The sequence below is a fragment of the Alosa pseudoharengus genome, unplaced genomic scaffold (assembly GCF_046254945.1).
Source record: "Alosa pseudoharengus isolate Yale_2024_CS ecotype anadromous, Long Island Sound unplaced genomic scaffold, YU_APseudo_1.1 YU_APseudo_1.1_scf_9, whole genome shotgun sequence".
NCBI classification, from domain to species: Eukaryota; Metazoa; Chordata; class Actinopteri; order Clupeiformes; family Clupeidae; genus Alosa; species Alosa pseudoharengus.
Window position 1 is genome coordinate 8,300,887 of NW_027468881.1, and position 20,560 is coordinate 8,321,446.

Genomic DNA, 20,560 nt, shown 5'->3' on the forward strand with positions numbered 1-20,560 from the left:
TCATGGAAAAATGCCTGAATAAATGGTCAAATATTCAGGGTCATTTTTGAGTTAATATCAGTTTTTAACTAGTTGTCCCAAACCGGAAGCTCAGTTGACTTTGGCTATAGGATATATATATATATATTAGGGGTGTGAATCTCTCATGTAAAAGACGATACGATTCGCATCTAGATACATGGGCACGATTCGATACAAGAAAAGATACATGTTCATAAAAAACAATTCAGTATGATTCAATGTGATTCGATGCAGTTCAAGAATGGAAAGCATTCTGAAATAATTTTTTATCATTTGCTGAAGGTGCACATTAATTTTACATTATCAATTATCATGGTCATGGTTGTCTATTAGGCAAAAAAAATGTGTGAATATGATTACCTAAACTGAGGTTTGTATCATATACTGTATTGAAATGAAAAAAGAATAGTCTACATTTCAGTCGAGCACAGCAGCCAAATACAACATGAAAATATTTTTTTTTATAAACTTAGATTTTATAGATTTTATAGAGTTATATCTGATTGTTTTCAAGGAGCTGTAGCCTTTTGTTGAGGTAAGACAAAACCAAAATAAAATAAAACAGTGCTTAAGACACTCTTGGCCTTTTCTCATATAGCCTACAAGAATAAAATAGGCCTACATATCAGTGAACTCTCTGGGCTTATTTTGCTCCAACGGTAGACCTAATGCAGAAACTTATAATGCCACTGAGTGAATATGAACAAAATAATAATAATTTATGCATAGTTTTAGCAGCAAAGGCCAAATTATTATTTAATATTAAGGAAATGAATCTTGAATTTCCCCTTGGGGATCAATAAAGTATCTATCTAACTATCTTATCTATCTAAATCCCTTCATCAAACGCAAGGCTACTCCACAGACTATCGTTGCTGTTTAGGAATGCTATAGTAAGTGTTTAATTTCGCGCTGGATTTTGAAAAACAAAAGAGTAAAAACTGTCAAACAAACGACCCATCTTTTGTCACAAGTAGACAAGAGACAAGTAGAGAGGCGGCTGGTATCTTTCCATCCATTGTCTAAGTAAACAGGAAGTCTACACATCAACTAGACATCAGTCATTCTGACAGTAGCTTCCCACTCACTCACCCACCCACCCATAGTTGAGAGATGACAGAAACTACAGTTTGCATTTGAGATGAGCCTTTCCATTGGTCTGTGCTTTTTGTGCATGTGTTTGTGGTCATCTCCTCACTCACTCACCACCAGTATCTGATCTTCTTCTTCTGTGTGCTGATTGAGCACATGCTGTAATCTCTCTTCTTCTGATCCTTAGATTTACAAGCCATGTTGATTCAACCCCCAGAAGGTGAATTTGATTTACCCGTCTAATTTTAAAAGAACAAAAAAAACCAAGACATGATATCCTTTTTTGCTTTCATATGCTGCTTCTTTCAATGTCACGGCACAGTCCACAAGGATGTAAATTCCTCTTAAAACGTCTGGTCTCATTAATATTCTAGTGATTCATTGGTATTTTGTGGTATGGCATCATTTTTTGGAGTTAAAAGTGGTATGGCATATTTTTTGGAGTTTATTTATAAGTAATTTGGTTTGTTATAGTGTTGGACAAGCGCTTCTGTTGTCTTAATTATTTATTGTTCCACTTCTCTGTAGCAAATGCATCCTTAAATGGTACATTCGGACCACAGAGAGATGTTAACTCAAACCAGCCTCATGGCCATTTTAAAAGAGTATCATTATTTTACTGATTGTGTTAAACGGAGAATTGTAACAGACCTTTACAAGATCACTTCAATTGCCATACAGAGACCTGAGTTATTGTGCTGTTAATGTATCAGAATGATTCTGCCAGCTCTCAGCTCCCTTTTTGTAGCTCTCAGTTGGAGTGAACTTGTGTTGTGTTTCTTCTGTTGTAGCGGCCGGAGCCCCAACGCTGAACTTGCCCAGTATGAACCAGGCCATGAACCTGCCCACCCAGCCCCTGGCCACACACTGCCTTCAGCTCTCCAACATGTTCAGCCCACAATCGTGAGTGACCTCTTCTCTCAGGACATCAGTACTTTCTGACAATATCCCCTTTGATGCACAGATGTCAACTTTATTAGTGCTAAAATCTAAATGGCTATGAACGCTACTAGAAGACTTATTTCAGTATATTCTTCAAAAGCTGCTCTTTTGTAACGGGTGCGAGTTAAGTGAAAAGTAAGGTAAGAAAGGAAAAATAATTGAAAAAAAGCATGCCCTGAAGAAAGCCATTATTAAATTGGCAATCTTGCAGCATATTTCAAATGGTTAACATCATATTCAATACAAAGGTAAAGGAAGCTAATGTATTGTGTAGTAGTCTAGGTTAGACATGAGATATGTTGCTCCATCCCCACAGAATTAGAAAGACTATTCCATTGTCTTTATCAACAGCAGTTGGTACCTGTAAGCTATTTCAGCCTGAATTCTTCAAAGCACTGGGGTTTTGTGTAAAGTAATATAAGCAGTAGGTTTGTTTTGTAGCCAAGTTTTCAATAAAAAAGGGGGATTTAGTGAATTACTTCAAGTTCTAAATATTGTAAGAAACTATTACAAAGCTTTACTAGCCCACAAAATTTTTAGGATATAGCAAAGTGACTGAAGGCATATAGGCATATCGACTGAAGAAGAGTGAGGCTACCACTTCAGATAGGATTTCTTGTTCTCACACAAAGGCTAATGAATTGACTCATTTGGACCACCCTGGGTGTTAGCAACGGGTTGTGCCCGATTGATTGTGATTGGTAGCCTAATCGATCTGCTTGATCGACCAAGGTCAGGAGGCAGGTAGAGAAGTAGAGGAGGGTATCGCGGGTTTGACATAAAACAGGGCTTACAAGTTATCACGGACTCTGCCGAAATTCAGATGTGGGCCAGGCCATTTACAATTTGAAAATTGATAATGAGTTTTTTGCCGGTCTGGAAGGGCAGGGCTCCAGAGTGCGACCAATTTGGTCGCATATGCGACCTAATTTTTAAAAGTGCGACTAAAAAAAATCAGAGGTCACAGATAGTGAAGGGGGGGCCTCCCCTCTGATTGGCCGTGGCCCAGTGCCTGTGTGTAAAAATTTATAGGAGTTATTGCAGATGAGAAGACGTCTTAAAATTGCGAACAATGCATACAAGGCCTTTCTGAACGACATAGATACAGATATTGCCGAAAAGGAGTGCACCATTGACCGCAGTTACATGCAGGGAGTAACCCGGTTTTCAACAGCAATATTCGTTTTGCGCGGGAGTTGTGTAAACTCATTCTGATAGCATCAATCAATTTAATCCGGTATTTGGCGCAAAACGAATATCGCAGCTACATTTAAAGCCCGAATATTCCCTGCATGTATAACTGTGGTCATTGTGTACGGTGAATTGAATGGACACATTTAGATCGAGCATGGCAAGTCATTGCAATAGCCTATAATAATAGGCCTACCATTTCGTTACTGCATTAACCATAGTGATGTTCTTATTGAAAATTTAAAAATACTAAAATTAAGGCGAGACACGGCAGGTGGAAACATCGTTTTTTCATGCACTGGTCAATTTCGAGATTTTGAGCTAGTCTGTTACCTTAGCATGTATTCTATCACACTAATACAACAAAAAAGTCCGATTTACACATTTAGGTGTTTATTTCATTATATTGTGTCTACTCGCGCCTGTATATTTATCCTAAATTCAGCAAAAGTTAGCATTCTAACCTTGCATGCACTCCCGCGACTGTGACCCAAAACATATCGTGTGTAGTACCGTTGGAAAGCTCTGTTTTTCCTGTATCACGCTATGTGATCCATATATGGACACTTCCTTTGTATCAGCAACCAATCGCGAAAGTTTAAAGACGAGTCTAGGCTGAGAACGGAATCTCATTGGCTGTCTTTCAAGGCTGTTTTCTCAAAACGAGTTTCCTCTCCCACTCTGAGCAAGGAAACTCCACTTCAGAAGCACTTACATACACCAAACTTTCTAGACTTATGCCTAACTATATTTCGAAGATATTTACAGAGGGGTTTGTTGATATATTATTCCTAGCCTGACTTACATGACATTTTATGCCTAAAAACATGGCAAAAATCGATTTTTTAGGGCTATTGACATTATATTCTGATTTACAGGATAACTAAAGTAGATATTCATAAATCCCTCTGTAAATTTTTCAACATCTATTATCTGAACACAATGAAAACATAATTTTTAACCTGGCTGTATCCAATGCTCAGGTTTCTTGTTTTAAAATGTATGCAAATTAGCACACATTTAATTAGATAATGCCTAATTTGCATATGTAAACATTAAATTACAGAAAACTTGTAATACATTTTTTTCTCATATTAATGTAAGTAATCAACTGGGTAAGTTTCATAGTGATATCTGCTTGTTAAAAATGTTACCCTATTCACCTGTAGTGTCTCGCCTTAAAAAGTAAATTGCATTGTGGGGCTGTCATGATTATTGCTATCATTGCAAAATCACATAAAAATTCCCCAGGCTACTTGGAACATCTCTTTAAATTGTGCTCATACATTTCTATGGAAGATGCTAGTCTGGCGAGCTGGTTTAGCCAAGGCCTAAAGATCATGAAGGATAGTATGTAAGACATTGAGCCATGAGATGTGCAGTTTGAAGCCCTTAAAAGATGTGCACTGTTAATTTACTCACTGTTATTTTTATTTAATTCATCTTGATGTTTTAAGTTTAAATTTCAGCTCAGTGGAGCACTTAAAGCACCAACACTTCATTAAGTTACTTTTCTTGTAGAATTGTAAATCATAAGTCATAGGACAACCTATATAGGACAGTAATTAAGGATAAAAAGTGAACCTGCTGCGGTGTTAAATGCGATGTGGTTGAAAATTTGAATGCACCTAACTTTTGTGCTGGTGCACCTAAGAAAAAAAGTTAGGCGCACCAGTGCAAAAAGTTAGTCTGGAGCCCTGAAGGGAATACTCAACATTGTCAAGAATGTCGGCACCAGTAGAGTAAAAATCCTGATATACAATGGCTGGCAACCCCTGCCAAAGTTCCTGGCATGCAACTGCTATTGTAAAGTAGAGGGGAGCTCCAATTTCAAATTAATTTACCTGCCATGTTCCATGTGGGTTGGATGCACTCTTTAATAACTGTTATCTCCCTATAGTGAAAATGAACCTGGCTGGGATAAAGAGATCCAGGATGATGTCATTGAAGAGTGCAACAAACATGGAGGAATAGTCCACATATATGTGGACAAAAACTCTCCTCAGGTGAGTTCATAAAATATGCAATACATTGCTGTATTCTGGTTTGAGAACAGAAATTGTAAGTAAAATGGTATATTGAGAACAGAAATTGTAAGTGAAATGGTATATTGACTTGCTATAATGGTGTTGGCAAGGGTGGGGTCCAGACCTTGAAAAGTGTAAGGTTTGCAAGGATTAAAGTTCTCCGTCGTAGGACGGATTTCCGTCAATTTGATTTTAGAAATGTCATATTTGAGATCGATGCAGATCCGATGAGAAAAAAAAATAGGAGGGGGGCGACTGTCACCTTTGCTTTTCCTTTTTTAAGGCAACTACAAATATTAGGGTAAATGTTTAAAGACCTTAGCCTAGAAATCTAGACGCACAATATAGGATGGCCCGCCAGGCTATAAAGACCTAATAATGTTCTTGAGAACTTTCTGTGTCTCAATCAGTGACCGCTCAAGAAGATAGCCTACGTCAGCCATGAGTTTCGCTTTGTTTATGTTGTAGCTACACATCTCAAGCGTTTGCTTAAAAAAAAAAAGAACACGTATGGAGGACTATAACGGTCTAAAAGTTGGATTATAGTGACACAATCGAGACAGCTGATGAGGTTGGCCAATCCGTTTAACTTTTTTGGATAAGAGAAGAAGCGTAGGCTGTGTTCTTTCCGTGCATCAATGTACACAATTTCTTACTATCGCGAACTCTCAGGAGAGGTCATTCGTTTTGGATGTCACATATGACTTGAACAGATAGCCTGCTATGCCACCCGATGTAGGCTACTATTATTGTTACAGTTTTTAATCAGTGCAACCAGGGTAGGAATTTCACGACGGCCATGGCCGTCGTAGCCCCTTGCGTTGGCCGTGAAGCCCCTTTGAAAATTATAGGTTTACAGGCCACGGTGGCCTTGGTGCCCCCTTCTTTCAATATTCTGCTTGGTGTCCTACTAATAGCGATTTTTATTTAGCCTGTGGCCTATCAAAATAATCTTAGCATTCACAGCGCAAATTAATTTAGTCTTTTACGCAGTGGAGAAAGTGACAGCGCAAGAAAGTGCGTCCAAATTCACCCATTCTTCTCAGTTGAACTATTCGCGAAGTAGCCTATTCATCACACAGACATCACAAGTATCACATGAAAGAGCTTTTCTCAGCTTTTAAACGATGTTAGCCGATAATTGCTGTGTTGAACGGTTCGCGAGAAAAGTAAATAATATAATTAAATTTAATCATACATTCTACTGAAGGTTTTGCGTCCATGATCTCCCTACCCATTCATCTCGGTGGAATACTTCACGAACCCTTCTTTTAACACATGACAAACCACATTTCAGAATAAACAGCAGACCTTACCGAACACAAAGGTGTAAAGCAGTCCCCTGTACAGTTAGCCGTTCCAGAGTAATTGGGGGCCAAGCAGCGAAGCTGCGAAGGCACCCATTGTGTTTCTATGTTTTCTTATTGGGGGCCAAGCAGCGAAGCTGCGAAGGCACCCATTGTGTTTCTATTTTTTCTTATTATTATTATTATTATTATTATTACGCTTCCGTCATTGAAGTCAATGGCAGCCCATAGAACCGTCTGGTGAAAAGTTCTGAAATTTGGAACACTGATTGGGGACAGTCTCATGATTAATTACACCAAGTTTCATGATGGCAACTCAAGCACTCTAGCGCCACCAACAGGCCAAAGTTGGACGTGCGTTCACGCATGTAACTTTTGACCCGTATGGCCGATTGTCAAAAATGATGTATCGTTGGAATCCTTGGACCAAGCCGAGTTCAACGCACCCTATGACGTCAATTTCCGCCATGATGGATTTTCCGCCATATTGGATTTCATCAAAAACACTTAAAAGTCTTCACAGGTCACAAATTTTGTCCGATCGATACCAAATTTCACAGATATCATCTACAGACCATGCCTCATTAATGCATTGCTTTTTGGAACAATTGACAGTAGCATGTGGCTGTAACCGCCAATCGAAACTTGCGGCAAAGCCGCCAAACAGGAAGTGAGCTCATATCTCAGCAACCCTTGCATGTATCACAGCCAAACTCGGTGCATGGACTCAAGACCCAATCATGGGGACGCTCAAGAAATCTGGTGACCTTTGACCTCTAGGGGGCGCTGTAATTAAGACACATGCCTTTTGGCCTGTAGCTGCAGTTGTGCTTAGAATTAAAACGCACAAGTGGTGTCTGGTAATACTGTTGGAGTTCCTTAGGCCGACCCAAGTCAAATTGTGATGTCATCGTAATTGATTCGGCCGCCATATTGGATTTAATCAAAAAAACGTACAAGTTTTCGCAGGTCACAAATTTCAGCGGATCCTTACCAAAATTGGCAGAGAACATCTTCAGACCATGCCTTATGAGTGCATTGCTTTCTGGACCAATTGACAGAAGCATTAGGCTGTAACAGTCAATCGAAATTTGCGGCGAAGCCGCCAAACAGGAAGTGAGCTCATATCTCAGCAACCCTTACATGTATCAAAGCCAAACTTGGGGCATGGACTCAGGACCCAACCAGGGGGACGCTCAAGGAATCTGGTGACCTTTGACCTCTAGGGGGCGCTGTAATTAAGAAACATGCCTTTTGGCCTGTAGCTGCTCTTGTTGCCCTATTGTTGCTGCCCTATTTCAGCCCTGTTGATCCCGGGTGTCTGCTGAGTTCTATTTTGTCACCGTGGCTACTCCGGCCTATACTGCTTGGCCCCCTCATTGCTGCTTGCAGCTATATTTATTATTATTATTATTATTACGCTTCCGTCATTGAAGTCAATGGCAGCCCATAGAACCGTCTGGTGAAAAGTTCTGAAATTTGGCACACTGATTAAGGGCAGTCTCATGATTAATTTCACCAAGTTTCATACCGGCACCTTGAGCGCTCTAGCGCCACCAACAGGCCAAAGTTGGATGTGCGTTCACGCACGTAACTTTTGACCCGTTGATCCGATTGTCAAAAATTAGGTATTGTTAGAATCCTTGGACCAAGCTGAGTTCAACGCACCCTGTGACGTCATTTTCCGCCATGATGGATTTTCCGCCATTTTGGATTTCATCAAAAACACTTAAAAGTCTTCACAGGTCACAAATTTTGTCCGATCGACACCAAACCTGACACACATGATCTTCAGACCAAGCCTCACAAAAGTTATTCCTTTTCGTCTTCGCAACTCAAACCGTTCGCCCGTAACAGCCAATCGAAGTTTGCGGCAAAGCCGCCAAACAGGAAGTGAGCACATATCTCAGCAACCCATCCACCTATCATAACCAAACTTAGTACATGGACTCAGGACCCAATCAGGGGAACGCTCAAGAAATCTGGTGACCTTTGACCTCTAGGGGGCGTTGTAATTAAGAAACATGCCTTTTGGCCTGTAGCTGCAGTTGTGCTTAGAATTAAAACGCACTAGTGGTGTCTGGTAATACTGTTGGAGGTCCTTAGGCCGACCCATGTCGACTTGTGATGTCATCGTAATTGATTCGGCCGCCATATTGGATTTAATCAAAAACACGTACAAGCTTTCGCAGGTCACAAATTTCAGCGGATCCTCACCAAAATTGGCTGAGACCATCTTCAGGCCATGCCTTATCAGTGCATTGATTTTTGGAACAATTGACAGTAGCATGCGGCTGTAACAGCCAATCAAAACTTGCGGAGAAGCCGCCAAACAGGAAGTGAGCTCATATCACAGCAACCCTTGCATGTATCAAAGCCAAACTTGGTGCATGGACTCAGGACCAAATCAGGGGGACGCTCAATAAATCTGGTGACCTTTGACCTCTAGGGGGCGCTGTAATTAAGAAACATGCCTTTTGGCCTGTAGCTGCAGTTGTGCTTAGAATTAAAATGCACTAGTGGTTTCAGGTAATACTGTTGAAGGTCCTTAGGCCGACCCATGTCGACTTGTGATGTCATCGTAATTGATTCGGCTGCCATATTGGATTTAATCAAAAACACGTACAAGTTTTCGCAGGTCACAAATTTCAGCGGACCCTCACCAAAATTGGCAGAGACCATCTTCAGACCATGCTTTATCAGTGCATTGCTTTTTGGAACAATTGACAGTAGCATGCGGCTGTAACAGCCAATCAAAACTTGTGGCGAAGCCGCCAAACAGGAAGTGAGCTCATATCTCAGCAACCCTTGCATGTATAAAAGCCAAACTTGGTGCATGGACTCAGGACCCAATCAGGGGGACGCTCAAGAAATCTGGTGACCTTTGACCTCTAGGGGGCGCTGTAATTAAGAAACATGCCTTTTGGCCTGTAGCTGCTGTTGTGTTTGGAATTAAAATGTACTAGTGGTGTCTGGTAATACTGTTGGAGGTCCTTAGGCCGACCCAGGCCAAGAAAAGCATTCGCCCGTAACAGCCAATCGAAATTGGTGGCGAAGCCGACAAACAGGAAGTGAGCTCATATCTCAGCAACCCTGCCATGTATCATAACCAAACTTACTACATATATTCATGACCCCATTACGAGGACGCTCATAAAATTTGGTGACCTTTGACCTGTAGGGGGGGCTGCCATTAGCAATATTGCATTTTAATGTGTAGTTGCTGATGTGTTTTATCAATCTTTTATTTTTTGATGTGAAACTGATGACAACATGTTCCATCCAGTTAATTCTAATGCGTGCGTGCAAGGGCAGGGCAGGACGGGGTCGGACGGGGTGGGGTGATTAGGTGGGGGGGGCTGGCTGGCGGAGGCGGTGGCAATACTCAGCCCTGTTTCAGCCCTGTTGATCCCGGGTGTCTGCTGAGTTCTATCTTGTCATCGTGGCTACTCCGGCCTATTCTGCTTGGCCCCCTCATTGCTGCTTGCAGCTATATTTCAGTTTTGAATTTGCAGTAGGCTAAATTTCGACATGCATGGATGTCTCCAAATTTGGGCTTTAAGTTTTACAATGTGTTTAAATTGTTCCACATGATTTAATAACGGGCCAAATACAAAATGAATGTTACAAATATTGCCTAGATATTGGTAAATCAGAGGACAGCTGACTAAGAGTTTGTGAAAGTAGCCTTAATGATCACAAAATGCTAAGCATGCATCTAGGCTATTTGAGTTTCTTAAAGCTGAGCTGTGCTACATTTAAATTGTTCAATACATGATTTCATAGCAGGCCAAATATAAAATAAATTTTATATATAGCCTAGATATCTGTTTTTATTAGATGATCAGATGATTTACAGTTCTATGTATGTCATGTTTCATGTTTTTGTAATGTTTCATACAGTGATGCAGGTCTACTGCAGTGAATAGGCTAAATACAACTTTGATCATTTTTATAGCCTACTATTGTATAGTTAACTTTGGCCTTGGTGCCCTGACATGTGGCCTTTGTGCCCCCCACCAAATATGCCCAACTGAAGGCCAAGTGGCCTTGCCCCCAGAATGGTGAAATTCCAAGCCTGAGTGCAACTACATTATGTGTAAAGCGACGCAATATAAACCTTAGCCTATGCAATTTATTATCCCGTCTGTTATGACAACAATGTTTTTCACAATTTGCGACGGAAGGTTTTAACTGAGCGTGTTAACATAAAATAATAATAATATTGTCATCATTGCGAACTGTCGAGTAAGGGGGTCATCGTGTTTGTGACGCACAGCCTTGTAGCCTATTTTGCTTAGGCCTCACTTTTAACGACAGTAGGTTGTGAGTGTATGTTGACAAAAAATAATCATGCAATTAAAATAGTCAACTTAAAACTTTGCTATAAAATATTATTAATTTATAGCACAAAACCATAACCAGTAGGCCTACCAGAACCTCGCATATTAGCGTTATGATTTGTGTGCGTCTGTTTGGCAAGGCCACTAGCTGTCATGGATGCGTTGTTGCTAAAGGAAGGCAGGTGTCAAAAGTTAAAAAATAAATGGAGATGGGCAGCTGTTGGACACGGAGGAGAAGCCATGGTGTAAAGAAATTAAAGTGCCAGGGGTGCTTTTGCGCGGTTCGCTGCAAGAAAATTGTTTATGGATGCAATAGGAAAACGTTTTAGCACGCCACCAATCAGAAGACCGCCATAAGGTTAACGTTCGTGCACTTCAGGACATCTTCCCTACCTGGTGCAACTAGCCACCACGACAGAGGTAGGCTACGTTTATCTATGGCTGACCGTTTTTACGTTTAGAAAGTAGGCTACGCATGTTCTTTCATAGCGCAACACGACCTGTCCTTCACCATATCGCAACCTCTTGTCAACCTTATACAATCTGTTGCTGAAGACAAAAGCGCCGTCTCCCGATTGTCGTTATCAAATGCGCAGACCTCCTGCATGAGCACACACAGTATTGCTGCTCATTGGAAAACTGAGTTGTCTGTAAAACTCAAAATTACCATGTTTTCATTAAATGCGGATGAGGCAACAAATGGAAATATGAACAATATCTAGAATGTTCTGATTTGTTACTTTGATGAGGAAATGGGAAGTCTTGCAAACTTGATTTTATAGATTTTACTTGGTGTTGAATTGCATATTAACAAGAAAAAAATCTCCCCTTTAAACACTTTTGGCCTGAAGTAATTAAATAAGAGTGTGTTAAAGCCTTTCTACAATATTGCTGCAGTAGAAAAGAACAGTAATGGCTAATCAGCAATGGTCAGGGATGGTACTAAAATATATTTTTGTTCATCAGGAAAACTCAATCTCAATCAAGAACACTCTCAATTCGCCTTATTCACATGGTGGCCATTGGCGGCTAAAACGAGGCTACAGAGTACACAAACCATAGGATTGTTATGTTCTATGCATTCACCTGTAGGTGGCATTAATTATATAGTAAGTGTACCCTGTAGCCTCGTTTTGGTTTAAACAATGGCCGCCGTGTGAATAAGGTGAATACTCCCTTTACTTTGCTGTTTGCATCCAATACCAATAGGTCGCGACCGCAAAAGGGGTGCTATCTCTATAGGTAGATATGAACAACGTATGACTTATGGCCTGAAAAAAGTTCAGTCAAACGATTTTTTTTCACTTTAATCCCTGGGTTTGGTAGCTGTATTATCACTCGTCATGCTTGAAAAGCCCTAAAAAAATACCTCTTACGGCCTCCTTCCTTCCTCTTTTTTCAAGAAAACTAATGAAAGTAGAGACTCCACTTTTTGTACTTTTCTTCTCAGGAGGCAATACTGAGGTGGTATGCCTGGGCAATAAATCGATAGTCGTATGTATCGCCATAGACAATTCATGAATAGCAATAAGAAAATTGTTTGCGTGGCATTTACACTTCGGATGCAAGGGTAAACTTCAAAGGTCTCCCTCCCCGTCACGTAAAACGCCCATCATGACCCAAATTCTTTGATAATATATATATATATATATATATATATATATATATATATATATATATATATATATATATAGTATAATATATATATATATATATATATATATATATATATATATAATGTGTAATGAGTGACGTATAGCAAATAGCCTGATCAGCCTCTAGTCTAATCATTTGAAAAAAAATTGAGGTTAAAGAAGCACAGATTTCATGATAAATCATTTTGGCCTAAGTAATGACAGCCTCTAAACAAGGAGTGTGTGTCCCATATCTTCAGCAATGCTACTGGTGTTACTGCTTAACTGTGTGTGTATTAGGGCTGGGACAACGCGTCGACGTAATCGATGACATCGACGCAAAAAAATACGTCGACGCAAAATATGAGCGTCGATTCGTCAAGCATAACGTGTGCTGCTAAATATTTTGAATTTTACACCTTCAGTGTTTTCCAATCTGTGGCTGGGCACCACAAAATCAAAACTGGCCACCACACATTGATGTTCTATGTTGTAGGCCTACTATTTAAATTAAAGATAAGATAAAATAATTTCATTGAGCTGCACTTTTTACTCACACAGCCTTTCCTCGCCCCGCCCGCTCTTAACGAGCCCGCTGCTCCTCCTCTGCATGTGCATTTAACAAAATATTTATGATTGTTGAAGGATTGTTGTTGCCACATAGAAGCACTGCATAGAACACAGTGGGCTAAATTGCTATTAAATCCGCTTAGCATCGTGACCATGCTGCGCAAATTTGCAGCATTAAAACTGCTGCATTAAAGTTAAAGTAAACTCTGCTAAGGTCTTATCACAACATAGTTTAGTCTCCTCAATGTACTAAGTTAAGTTACAGTATGCAATCAAGCAGTATCTCAAAGCTAACGTTAGCATACTGTTTGGGTGTCAAGTTTAGCATGCTTACTTGCAGCTGCTTATTCGTTACTAATGCATGGCTCATTTTATTGACTGAATGTTTGCAAAATCCCGATGTAAATGGAAAAGTGTTTTCCAAGACTCAAAAGTGCTTGTCCAAAGGAGAAGTACGAACCGTTATTTGAACTAACTACGTTATGAATTGCATCCACACATCAGCAGCCTTTTAACTGTGTTAATGTTAATTGCAAGGATTCCCACACGAACGTTTTAAAATGACAGGCACTCAATTAGACACCGAACCGAAATCGAATCGGACTGAAAAAATGAATTGTTAGATTAATCGATGCATCGAAAAAATAATCGCTAGATTAATCGTTTATCCCAGCCCTAGTGTGTATGTGTGGGGTGTGTCTGGCATAGAGAAGCAGTGTTAAAATTATAAAATTTTAATGAATTCAGGGTTCCTAAAAAAAAAACCTGGAAAAGTATGGAATTTGATTTTATTAATTTCCAGGTCTGGATAAGTATGGAAAAAAGAAACAAGGGTATGGAGAAATATTTGTGTTTCCAGACTATTGCATCTACAGTACTAATCACTTCACTCAGGTCATAATAAACCATTCCTACTGTTGTGTAGCTTAAGATGTCAGTCCACATCATCAAGATACAATTGAATGGGGGTCCTCAGAAAAAAATCTCTCCCACAAGGGGACCCTGGTACCAAAACCAAATCGAAAACCCCAGTTCTATGCACGTGCCCTATACCTAGCTCTGCTATTTTCGGCTAAAACACTGGTGGACTTTTTTGATTTTGTAAAAGTTACCAAGACATGGATACTGCATTATCTGATAAACTGTTATTGCAAACAAATAATACTGTTTACGGTGTTTTCTGAGGCCTCTGCCAGCAGTGCACTAGTCTCCAACATATGTAGTATGCTGTATCAAATGTGAGTGCACCTTCCAACACAGCACTTCCCCATCGAAAAGTATCCAACAATGGGCAAGTGTTTTCTGAGGGCTAACGAGTTAATAATAAACATTATTATACACAGTGTTGGGAACGTTACTTTAAAAAAGTAATTAGTTATAGTTACTCACTACTTGTTCCAAAAAGTAACTGAGTTAGTAACTGAATTACTCTATGATAAGAGTAACTCGTTACCAGGGAAAGTAACTATTTGCGTTACTGTTACAAAAAAAAGTTGCTATATGTCAAAAAATTTGGATTTTTTTGAGCAGTTTTGAGCAGCCAGTTGAAATGAGTAGAACAGACAGGTGTTTGTAGGCTACATAACTTTCGATATTTATTAGATAGATAGATAGATAGATATAGATAGATAGATGATTTATTAATCCCAAAGGGGAAATTCAAAGATATTGCACATCCACAGACCTACGGTTGACTGTGTCGTAGGTCTTAGGTTGCCTGTGTCATAGGTTTTTGTTGCGAGGCAGAAAGATCGAGCTTTTGCTGCTTGGAGGACTTTGCTTCGAGTCCTTCTTTGCTAGTGGATGGCGAGCTATCATCTGTGGTGGAGGTATCGGTGTTTTTTGGCCACTAGCTTTAGATGTGTGTGTGAGATGCTTCATTAAATTACAGTTGCTTACAACAGATGTCGACAAAGTCTTCGCTTCGACATAATGTACACATTACATGCACGTTCTTGCCTTTGACCACAATGAATTTGAAGTAGTGCTTATATCTCCACCTTGAAAATGCCAACTTTTCATCGTCGGATTGCTCCTGACCTGCTGTTTCGTCGAATCTCTTTTAGTGTTGCGTGTGTGTGTGTGTGTGTGTGTGTGTGGCGCGTGTGTGCTGGCAAGTGTGTAAAATCACTGGCTCTAATTGGCTATCATGAAACATGACTCTGCCTTAGCCAATTATAATCGCCTACGTCGTTATTAACCCACCTCCTCACTAGCTGTGAGCCAGGGGTGCGTTCGGATTACACAGTTTATTCAATCAATGCATAGTAACGCACCGCATTTAACGTCCAGTAACGTTAACGGCGTTGTAACGACAGGAAAAATAATTAGTTAGATTACCCCGTTACTGAAAAAATAACGTCGTTACCTAACGCTGTTCTTTTAAACGGCGTTATTCCAAACACTGATTATACAGCTCTTCACAATGCTAATAGAACACTCCATTGACAATATCTAGAATACGGTCAGAAAAATCTACCGAGAAGTTTGAACATTTGAGTATGGAAAAAGTATGGAATTTTTAAATGGAAAATGTGTAGGAACCCTGTGAGTTTCTGTTGAATTTCTGTGTGTGTGTGTGATCAGTTAGATATCGGTTAGAGATTAGGGCTTAAGTCTGTTGTACCAGCCTACTCTTTGGTGTTTTAATGCCCTTCTCTGAAATTTATCAGTCTGCTGAAACCTCATCCCTCTCACCCTCAGGGCAACGTGTATGTCAAATGTCCAACTATTCCTACCGCAATGGCAGCAGTCAACGCCCTCCATGGACGCTGGTTTGCAGGTTAGACGTTACTTTCAGTTGCTTATTTTTCTCCAGTTTTGATTTACTCTATGCTGTTCCATGTGTATACTCACTGAAGGCTGCTAAAGTGCTGTGTTGTATGATCTGTGGTTTTGTCACACTCAGGAAAAATGATCACGGCTGCCTATGTGCCCCTGCCCACGTACCATAACTTGTTCCCGGACTCTGTGACGGCCACACAGCTCCTGATGCCCACACGCCGGTGATGCCCAGTCGCTGCTGTGTCTAAACATGTACATAACGTTCCGCTCAGAGGGGGCTTCCTTTACGGCCTCCGCGTCTCTTCAAAAGTATGACCCCCACCCCAAACCACACACACGTACGGTGGGACTGATTTAGTGTAGTTGTCAGAGAATCTGGGAAAGAGACTGCCGACGGCTAATGGCTGTGACAAACTGGTTTTATGAAGTTTTATTTAGCCTGATATCAGTGCCCACAGTATCCCTTTCATGACTGGAGTGTTTGGGGTGGCTCTCATGGTAGAGAGATTATTTTGAAGGCTGCAGCAGTTCTTTATGAGAAGCAGGGCTTTGTGGTTTGTTTTTCTGTTTGTTCTTTGGTATGCTTTCCAGTAGTGCACTTGTGTGTGATTGGAAAATTAAAAACCTCTGCATTTTGTCATGCCAGGACTAAAGCTGCAGTTGGCTCTGAGTGAGTGTCCTGTGATCATCTTGTATATAAACACACATCCTTTTAGTCTTCATAAGTTTTGCAGCTCACAGTTTTTGTTTGTTGCAATTGATCAGAAGGTCAGAAAAGAAATGAGAATATTTGGTTTCTTCCCTTCTTCGTTACCCTGCCACAAATAAACAGAATGAGGATGGATTATCAGAGTCCACATTTGTAACTTTTTGTAATCAAGAATTTTGTTTTTCTAAAGAATGTCTTGATTAAACAACAACTTGATGAAACAACATTTTTGATCTCTTGTGCAAGTGTGATTGATTTTTTTCAGATTTACTGTAGACATCCCTCCAAGTTAACTGTACAGTCCCAATGCTGGTTTTTAGAAAGGCATGAGGGACCTAGCCTGGCAAGCCAAATTCATTCAAAATGTGAATAGTCTGGTTACGAGATTGGGAATCGTTTACAAGTTAGCATGGTGACCGGCGTAGACATAGGGCTGATCTCAAAGGTCTATTTGCATACGATCTCTCTTCTCGGTCCTCCAGCTCGTGCCCCAGAAATCGTTCAAAGCTCAATGTCATCGAGGATGTCTCATTTATCTAATTGCAACTAGAGTTTTGGTTCACTGGTTTTGGATCACTTTGTTTAGGGACCAGGGATAAGTGCCTTGGAAGGGCAGAACGGTGGCAGCTGGGAATCACCCTCACAACTTTCAGGCTACCACATGCTAGACCAGTTCATTAGCCACTGCACCACCTTTTATCAACAGCCGGTTTAGTATAAACAAAACATTAGTTTTGATGTTATGTAATGTAATTGAGGTTTTTATAATGTAATGAAGTTTATACGGGCAATATGTGTTTGTGAACTACATTGTTGGCCTTAATTCGTTGTCTGCAGTTTCTGTTTAACTGAGGGATTTGCTTAGCCATAGACACATCTCGTCTCCGATTCATTGGGTTTGAAGTTTGTAAATAATGATGAACAAAAAAAACAGTCCAACAGCCTGTCATCAAGATTTGCTAAGTAGTTGGATGTTGAAACATTTTCATCTTGCATCTGACCATATTCATTTTTTGAGAGTTTTCAAAATCAGTTTATTTGAGAGCTATGTTTTGTAAACAAAAGAGATACTTTTAAATGACATTTATTAATTTAGCATACACTTTTATCCAAAGTGATTTGCAAAAAGAGGATTGACATTTAAGCTGCATTGCAAAAGAAAACCTCAGGGTAACAACTTTATAAACACTAGATAGATAGATACTTTATTTATCCCCAAGGGGAAATTCAAGAAAAAGACTAAGACTACCAGAGGATGAGAGTACAGAAGTTCAAGTTCTAGATCTCAATCAAAGAGAAGCTCCACCTCTGAGACTGATACGTATATATATACTCTTTTGATCCTGTGAGGGAATTTTGCTTTCTGCATTTATTCCAATCCGTGAATTAGTGAAACACACTCAGTATGGTGAAGCACACACTAATCCCGGCGCAGTGAGCTGCCTGCAACAACAGCAGCGCTCGGGGATTAGGTACCTTGATCAAGGGCACTTCAGCCATGCCTACTGGTCGGGGTTTGAACCAGCAACCCTCCGGTTATAAGTCCGAAGCACTAACCAGTAGGCCACGGCTGCCCTCAATACACCGATACAAAATTTTTCCAAGAAATCTGGAGGAAAGATTTGTTTTAGTTTCAGAATGTGGTGCCTTGGTCTGTTTTTTTATAACCTCTATTGTCCTTACAACAGAGGCCTAAACCTACTCTCGAGGGTTTAGTGGTTGAGAGGAAAGCTGCAGAATGTGGTTAGAGTTAGTATATTTAATATACAAAAACTGATATTTGTAACATAATGGGAAAATTGAGTTATATGTTGCATTGGCCTGTCTTAACTGTAAAACAATCTTAAACTTAAACTTTGAATTGTGGCAGCCAGTTGTCTCAGTAGTCTGGCTGACAAGTTTTCTTTTAAAGCATTACTGTATATCTTAAAGCATTACTGTATATCTTAAGTCCTAACTTATGACATGTCAATTAGGTCTTCCATTCTAGTTTCTAGCCTAAAGTTAAAAGGTAACAAGGCTTTCCTCATTTGTATATCAAATAACCATAGACCTCTGAAGTTTGCCAAAAAGGAACCAAAGCTGCCATCTTTGCCCATATAAGGAGATCTGGGTGTTAATTCAAGCTACCTATGGCAAGTTGCATCGCAAGTTGGCTCTGGGGTAGCAAACATCTAAGTTTGCCGTCTTAACGTATCGAAGATCACAGTACCCACTTGAAGGCAGAGGACAAAAGTGTGTTGAGCAAAATGTCTGCATTTCAGACTTCGACCCCGCAAGAGTTTAACAGGTGCGATAATTCAAAATCCCCATGTTATTTTCCCATAGGAAAAATCGCATGATACTGGATCTCAAAGATGGCAGCTTTTTTGTAGGTGAACTTCAGAGGTCTATTAGTCTGCTTGAAAGAGGTTGAACCAAAGTCCTTATAGGTAAGCCCTTCCCACTCCTCGGCCATCTTGGTAACGCACTTTGGGCAGTTATCAGGCAGCTAGTCCCATAGATATTAGGGGTGTAACGGTTCATGTATTCGTATTGAACCGAAACGGTACGGGCGTCACGGTTCGGTGCATGAATTTACACGGAGAATACACGGTATAAAAATACATAAAACTCGTGTGGGGATTAATTAATGTCATGCGCAATTACTGTTAAGTAGCGAGAGTTACGGGAGTTCTTTAGCGACACCTAACGCTAATCTGTAGCCTCGCCTTAGCTCTGAAGCTCTGATTGGCGCCTATGTTTTTTTTTGTCAGGTCGTCGGTCGAGTCCGTCAGTCATTAGCAGTACTAAGGTTAGACCTACAAGAGTTAGAGGATCCGCTGGTCTCTTTAAGATCGCAAGTTTGAGAACTTCAGTTACAGTAACGTTAGTACAGGCGAAAGAGTGGTGGATAAGATGAAATTGTGTGTCGGCGTTGTTCAGCATTGGGTATGTGAGTGGAAAAAATGCTACACATATTCGAAGCCATCACCCAGATGATGTAGGCTACCAATCACTGAAACGAGGGGAAAGAAACTTCCCGTGCGCTTCAGCAGCCTTTGGATACACATACAAATAGGCCAAAACCTATGGCTTAAATTAAATGATTTCGTAATGACAGAAAGCTATGTAAATCGCGTGGTAATTACCTTTATGTTGGGGTAACTCGTAACTTCTCACATGAGGAGCTGGTAGTGTAAGTGCAGACAGTAAAATAAAGTGACAACGCTAACCAGGCTAATAAACAAACCATGCTACGGTGAGTTAACGTCAAAGGGCAAAGTCACGTGACTTCTAGTTGTAGTCTGTTTATGAAATGAACAATTTCGGGTTTTTTAAAAAGGCAAAATAGTGTGATATTTTCACAGTTAGTAGGCTAGATTATTACTTTACACACAATGAAAAATATTGAGGCAAATTGTAGACCCTTCCATATACAACTAAACACAGATGTTGAAGGTCTTGCTTAAGTGGATTTTTAAAAATCATTTTCTATGTAATTTGCACTTTCAGAAATAAGAGATGCTGTAGGCCTATTTTCAGTTTTATAGCTGATTGTCTTATTTTGTTTACAAGTTACAGATTGAGTCTGGGCACTTATTGTACTGTTCAGCCTACATCTTACACACTTCAGGCTGTTGCAGATAGCTCAGGGAAGAGACTGTATGACACTAGGTGGTACAGCCTGAGACATGTACAAAAAAAAATGCTTTCTGCATTTTTGTTTTGCTTTTCCCTCCATTGTACCGAACTCGTATCGAACCGTGATGTCCGAACCGAGGTATGAACCGAACCGTGACTTCTGTGTACCGTTACACCCCTAATAGATATATATATAGAATGGCTAGATGTCTTATGGCGGAGTCTCCAACGGCATCACTGGCGGCCATCTTGTCATAGACAAGCTATCTGGTGGGCTCTGTGGTACCTGATGGCTCTTCTACTAAAGGCAGAACAA

The 20,560-nt window shown here is 40.2% G+C and overlaps 1 protein-coding gene across 2 annotated transcripts in view; it reads left to right on the forward strand.

Moving 5' to 3' along the window:
• Positions 1–16,846, forward strand: part of LOC143114517 (RNA-binding protein 39-like) — a 37,248-nt gene extending 20,402 nt beyond the window's left edge. The window contains exons 13-17 of one of the 2 annotated variants that reach the window (XM_076276173.1): positions 1,301–1,333; positions 1,905–2,016; positions 5,147–5,252; positions 15,831–15,909; positions 16,036–16,846. In XM_076276173.1, the coding sequence (XP_076132288.1) occupies positions 1,301–1,333; positions 1,905–2,016; positions 5,147–5,252; positions 15,831–15,909; positions 16,036–16,136 (431 nt within the window). In that variant the 3' untranslated portion in view covers positions 16,137–16,846. The remainder of the gene's footprint in view (positions 1–1,300; positions 1,334–1,904; positions 2,017–5,146; positions 5,253–15,830; positions 15,910–16,035) is intronic. The other variant, XM_076276174.1, reaches the window with a different exon arrangement.
• Positions 16,847–20,560: the final 3,714 nt, after the last annotated feature.